Genomic DNA, 6,399 nt, shown 5'->3' on the forward strand with positions numbered 1-6,399 from the left:
TGAAACATATACAATCCAGAAAACAAATACATTTTTGCATGAAAGATTACTCTATAAATCAGCAGTGTACATGTGTTCTGTTCAATGTTGATCATATTGTTCAAATTAGCCCAAACGTCGCTTGTCTTCATACTTATTTCCAGCAGGGTATTGAACTCTGGGAAGCGTCGGGGTTAAAAGTCGAACTTAAGGTGAGGACATCAATCATGCCATCCATAATGATTTAACAGGACATGTCCTGATTTCAAGATCCCATTTGAGCGTCCTGATTTCAATTTCATATTCTAGCACATGTCCTGATTTTCTTAAGATATTCAATTTTGTTGCGTGGCAATAATATGTACACGCAAAAGTTCAAACGTGAATCGACCATTGAATGTGTCCTCTCAATACGCACAAAAATTGTTCTGACTTCGCACAAAATATGTGTGAAATGCATAATACAACAGTTGTACAATGGATACCTTGGCAGAGATCGAAATCAGAAACTTTGATAATACGCTAGAGCTTCAAATGTGTCATGCCCAGCACACATTCGTTGTACAGATTTCAATCTTAATCATCAATTGTTCTATTTTCGCACAATATTGGTGTGGTTTTGCAACATACAATTTTTGCATGTAGAATTTTTGTAAATTTCTCAGTAACTTTTTTGATTCCGGAACACTGTGAACAAATGTTTTCTTCTGTTGAATCTCAGTGAGGTGATGAGAGAAATCTTCTAGGTGTTGAAATCTTTCAACATTCGGTAATTGTGAAGTAATAAGACAGTCCCGCATTTCAACAAAATGTCCCGCTTAGAAATAAGTCCTGCGAGCTCTCGAAACTTTGTGTGGCTCTTTGACCAGTATCATTTTACTCATTCATCTGCCACTTCACATCTATAACAGTCGATTTTAAAAAGCGTAGATCATATCAAAGGCAAAGTGTGCTTACTAACATTTAGCAGTTGTTACATGACCTTTCTGTTCATTGGGCACATACTTTGCAGCCAACTATCTTATATCTTACTATCTAGGTCTTAGGCTTAGATCAAATTTGAACCGAAAAAACGTGTCCTGGTTTCTATCTCCGACCGGATGGTATCTCTAGACCCTAGACATCGATTATTATCGGTCTCAGCAGATGTTATGTGCTGCGTTGATGAGCAGCGAGAATTTCATTCAATATTTACCTCCTTAATTTTCGAACTATCAGCAACGACGCTTCTTGCTGAGACTATATTTCAAAGCTCATCTTTCCTTGCTGGCTGTGTGAAAGTGCTGCTTGTAAACACGGCTACACTACGAAAGTGCTTTTGCTTCTCGCTCTCACATGCAGAATGCAAGGAGTGCTGTGTTGATACTGTGTACTGCTTTTAATTGTAATTGACTTAACGAGCTGTTTGTTCCTATGATGCATTTCCTCACCAACCAAGCATCCGGAGCTGCGGGTTAGAGGAAGCTCCATATATGTATTGAAATCCTATCCCATCCTTACCGCGCCAGGTTGCGATCCGGAACGGCGGACCATCAGCATTCACACACGACGGATTCGGGATGCTTCAGCGTTGGCCGGGTTGGTTTGGAAGTCAAAGCAGCGGCAGCGATGTTCTTTGGAACGGTGCCAAATGCGAAAATTGTTTACAGAGATGTTTGTTATTTTTGGCACACTCTAGAACTGTGCAAGCTCACACACACGCTCATACATACACAAACACATGTCCCGGCGCTGTGTGATCCCAGCGGAGCTGCCGTGCCTCGCACATATAGTGCCTTGTTGACGGGCACAGTCATTGGAAATTGTTGATTAAAGTTAATTTATGAAATTAGGAAACACGAAATTCGAAAGTTTTAATAACGCATGGCGTCTGGCTGGGATTTGTAATTAAAAGTAAACAACCGGGGTCTCGCGAAAGACACCCCAAGAGGCTACATGCTGTGTGAGACATTGAGCGGAAACTTAGTAGCGCTATGCTGTCTCCATGTGCGGATTTGGCAATGGACGGGGGCAAACAAGTGAATCATAAGTGCTGTGGTAAATTATACCTGAAGAAGCCAGAAATGGTTGTCTGTGATGTCATAATACCAAAATTTATGTCTTTCCAGTCCAATGCAATCCGGCGAAGAAAACGGCATCACAATTTGCCCTATATTCAGTAGCTGCCAATCAGGTGACCTTCTGTCATATTGTAACGTTTTGCACCACAAATGTAAACTACTCCTGAACATCATCCTATCGTTATCCTGAAGAAACCTGCCTTTTAACCCCACCTCACGCACATACACACACTCACAGCGAAGAATCGAAGCAATCAAATTCCTTATTCATTGTCAAAGGCGAATAAAGGACGAACAAGCGCTGTGCTGTGGCTAAGAAAAAGTTCCACAGCGGAAGTGCAGTTTCACGAATGCTGTTGTCGATTATGGGTGACTGCTTTCTATGTACTTTTTGCAAATTGCACACCACTGCCAGTGGTAAAGTTTCTGCCCGGTGATGCCTTGACTCGACCCACATTCTCGTTCGGATTTCCAACACACAGCGATACGAGCTCTGCGACGCAACAAACAACAGGAATAAGAATCACGATGACGATGAGCTATGTGCCAGATCCTGCTTGCGATCCGGCAGGAAGTGGCTCCAGCCCGGGGTCCTCAAGGGACACCGGGGACTGCGAAGGTTGGAGAAGTCACGGGATGCACTCGACAAGAATGCCGAAGACTTGTTTTCTTGGCATCGTTCAGCTGTTCGGCAGTTGCTAGTAAAACTTGCAACGTCGAACAGTACGATGCTTTATGATCTGAAAAATTGATAATAAATTCATAAAATCTGAAATGTGTTCAGCGTAATTTTTTCCCACTTTTGTTGCAGTCTACTTGTGCTTCGCTCTTCCCGTTCGGGGCAAAGGAACTCTCTGTAGGCAGCAAATATTAAAAAAAAATGAAGCGCTGTTCACTTCCGACGGTTCAACATGCTTTTTGAGAGGTTCCACACAATATTGAGAAATTTTATTTTGTTTTGGATTTTTTTTCTCGTATGTAAAATAGTGAGAGGGGGTGGCGAAGAATGTCTTGAACATTTCATGTTGGTTTTATTCCGCATTATTTGCAATTTACCGGCATGCGGTCGAAAAGCACACCGGTTGCTTTATTTTAACCGACAAACGGTTGGATCCGCGAGGGGATTTAATCCTTCCATTGCAGAAAAAGATAAATAAATCTAGGATAGGAAAACTGAAACTTCACTATTGTTGTGTCACGTTATAATATGTTACGAACTGAGTGTGTTTTTATAGAGGTTGGACACAAGTTCTCTGATGCTAAAATAACTATTTCGACTGGTTTATTGTTAGAAACCTACAAGCAATTAATCGTAATGAAATGACAAATTTCAGTTACCAAATTAGAGTCGATTGTACCCACATATATTGCTCGTGTGTCAGGTCTTACGCTTGATGTGCGTGTTGGCCACATACAGGGGATAGTCAAAATAAGTAGAACAGGTAAAATTTTTATTAATTTTGAAATGCTTCAACATTGCCAAATATAATTAGATTTTAACAATACGAACACTATTTAACTGAGAAGCTTTTGAAGTCTCATGACATGAGTATACACGCAAAAGCTGGACTGTGCGTAACCGCATCAATATTGCGTATTTCTAGAGCATTTTCTTTACTGCTTCGGAACCAGTACAACGATTGTGTGTTGTTCATAACGCATTTGGTGCTCTAGCGAATGTTCAATGTATTGGACGGCTCAAAATCCAAACACTTTTGAAGTATTAACCGGTGCTAGTATTGCCATGATGATTATATTGGTATTGGTAATATTTTACAGAATGCTGCTATCGTTAAAGCAGCGCAAACAGTAATCAATACTGATGATTTTGGTACTGACTAGGTTAATGCAAATATGAACTGATCGATTCACTATCATGAATCCGGTCATTCAAAAACATCATCGAATCAATAACAACTAACAAGACATTGGATTTGTTTAAACATTTTGCATTTAACGACGACTCTGGTTTTATTCATATGCATTCGGTTCCACGTTACTGGCACCAGCGTCAGTGAATTCGGTTGCAACGAGGCTCGCTATTGGCTGTTTCGGTCACTGACGGTGATTAGGAATGCACGAGCCTTTGATACGCACCGACTCGCGAAAGTTACCAGCGGTTTTTTGAGCGCCCCAAAACTGATCGTTTGCCCGAAACCGAAGTCTACCGAAACACCACCGTTTCCTTCTTAAAAATCTACGATGCTTCGACCAATCGCTAACCTTGATCCGGAACAGTCAGAAATGAATTGTGAAGTCTGCCAAAGGCAGGATGTGGATGAATCGGACACATTATTTTGCGATCATTGTCAGCGGTCGTTTCATATTGGTCGCTCTGCCGTCTCCGGAGAAGTAAGCGACGTTTCTTGGTGTTGTCCTGATTACGTGAACGGTGTTGGTGATGCTATGCTGCAAGAGGAGATTAATAAGTTCGAAGAGGAGAAAAAGAGGCAGAAGCAAAAGCTTGAAATGGAAAAGATTATACACCGCTTGCGACTGGAGTTTCAACAGGAGATGTTCGAGGTGCGCCATCAACTGGAAAAAGAAAAGCGGGAAATGGAACAGGAGTTTGAAAAGGCGCAAACGGGAGAGAAAATCGCCGAAGAGAAAGTTCATCAGAAGAAACTCGGGAAATTGCGGACAGAAATGAAGGAGAAACTGAAACAGTTAAAACTGAAAGGGAACAGGTACCGTTAATGAAAACGGTCAAGATGGAATTGATGATGCGGATAAAAATGTTAAAAAGGAAATATCAAAAAAGAAAAGGCAGGAGAAAGTAAAATCGGATACGTCGAAACCAGAAAAGAGAAAGTTCGAGAAGGAAAAGTCGAAGAAAGGAATGTTGGGCAAGACGGAACTGATACCTGCTGAATTTCAAGAATCCTATCAACAGCACTCAATCCCGAAAAAGGCCGGCCACAAAGACGACAGGAAGGTTAAGTCTGTTGAACACTTTCACGAAAAACCACAGCAAAAACGACACGCCGTTCAGGCATACCGAGGTTCCGAAGAAGAAAAATAAGAAAACGGCCGGTAAGACGAATGAAGATGATTCGGAGAGTGATGAACAAGTAGAAGAAGAGTCGTCCGAACAGAGCAGTGAAGAAGAAAGTTCCGAAAACGAAGAAAAGGACAATAGTTCTGACTGCGAGGACGAAAGCTCGGAATGCTCCGCGGAAGAAGAATAAGAAGCAGATGAAACGAGTTCCCGAAAAAAACACCATCAGAAACCGACAAAATCCCGGTTATCATCGCATCAGTTTCTGTTTCGGAATCTGCCTACTGTTTTCGGTAAGTTGGAAGAGTGGCCACTCTTCATAAGCAGCTATGAGTGATGGAAACGAAACGAATATGATGCAATCGTCATTTATTCATCACATGTACACTTCACGAAGTGTACAGGCCATGACTAAACTTGAATCCTCTCAACCCATAATGAAATGATTATATGGTGCATAGGTTTCTGGGAGAAAACAAACACATGACTAGACTACATCAGCTCTGAGAAGCGATTCGATCGTTGCGTTTGTCTCTCCATATGCCGCTAGTTAGGGGAAGAAAGGATAGCAACAGGAGAATATCATGTCGCCTGAACAGCAGCAGTGGTGTGGTGCGGTGAGAGGGAATGTGTGGGGGAAGGGACTACTACGGCAGCGGTTGAGTTTGAGCGAGAGTAGGAGGGCATACACTGTCATTTTCTGATCCCTCTGTGTAACAGAGACGAATAACTTCATATACCGAGTTGTGCACATTGAGAACCACGTGTTGTGGTGTACACTAATGAATAGAAATATATCGTAAAGAGGAAAGCAAAGAGGGAGCACCAGCATCGATACTTTGTGTTTCGCATACTGACGACGGTTTCAACGTATCTTAGGCTTGTTTTATGTGTATTCATTAATCGCTAGAGGTAATTTTTTTCCTTCGCTGGCTACGAGACGTCGACAAAAGCGTGTGGTTTCTCAGACGTGGAGAACTAATCGCGTCTCCAAGAGTGCCAGAGAGAAGAGGGACTGGAGGCGGTTCGAAGCAGACTTCTACTCCCAATGGCAGTCCCGAAGATCGTCGAAACCTTGCGAATGCTGTTTGGTCGTCCAGAAGCGCTTATCAACATGCTTTTAACGAAGATCCGCAACGCGCCCACTCCAAAAGCAGACAAACTGGCAAGTTTTATTAGCTTTGGGGTACTTGTTCAGCAGCTTGCTGATCATTTAGAAGCGACTGGGCTAATTAAGCTAAAGAGTTGATCGAAAAGTTGCCCGCAGGAACGCAAATGGAATGGGTGCGATATCGTAGGAAGTCGACAATCGTCACGCTAAGCACATTATCAGATTTTCTGTCATTTACTTGGCATAGCCGC

At 42.2% G+C, this 6,399-nt stretch overlaps 1 protein-coding gene across 1 annotated transcript; it reads left to right on the plus strand.

Moving 5' to 3' along the window:
• Positions 1-4,241: 4,241 nt before the first annotated feature.
• LOC129717319 (cyclin-dependent kinase 11A-like) lies at positions 4,242-5,227 on the plus strand. The gene is made up of 3 exons (XM_055667186.1): positions 4,242-4,726; positions 4,806-4,979; positions 5,032-5,227. The coding sequence occupies exons 1-3, from the start codon at positions 4,242-4,244 to the stop codon at positions 5,225-5,227; spliced, it is 855 nt and encodes a 284-aa protein (XP_055523161.1).
• The last annotated feature ends 1,172 nt before the right edge of the window (positions 5,228-6,399 follow it).

This window comes from Wyeomyia smithii, chromosome 1, assembly GCF_029784165.1.
Source record: "Wyeomyia smithii strain HCP4-BCI-WySm-NY-G18 chromosome 1, ASM2978416v1, whole genome shotgun sequence".
Taxonomy (NCBI): Eukaryota; Metazoa; Arthropoda; class Insecta; order Diptera; family Culicidae; genus Wyeomyia; species Wyeomyia smithii.

Coding starts and splice junctions, on each gene's coding strand:
- LOC129717319 (XM_055667186.1), top strand. CDS start 4,242: ATGCTTCGACCAATCGCTAACCTTGATCCGGAACAGTCAGAAATGAAT. Junction 4,727..4,805: donor TTAAAACTGAAAGGGAACAG/GTACCGTTAATG, acceptor AAAAAAGAAAAG/GCAGGAGAAAGTAAAATCGG. Junction 4,980..5,031: donor AAAGACGACAGGAAGGTTAA/GTCTGTTGAACA, acceptor CACGCCGTTCAG/GCATACCGAGGTTCCGAAGA.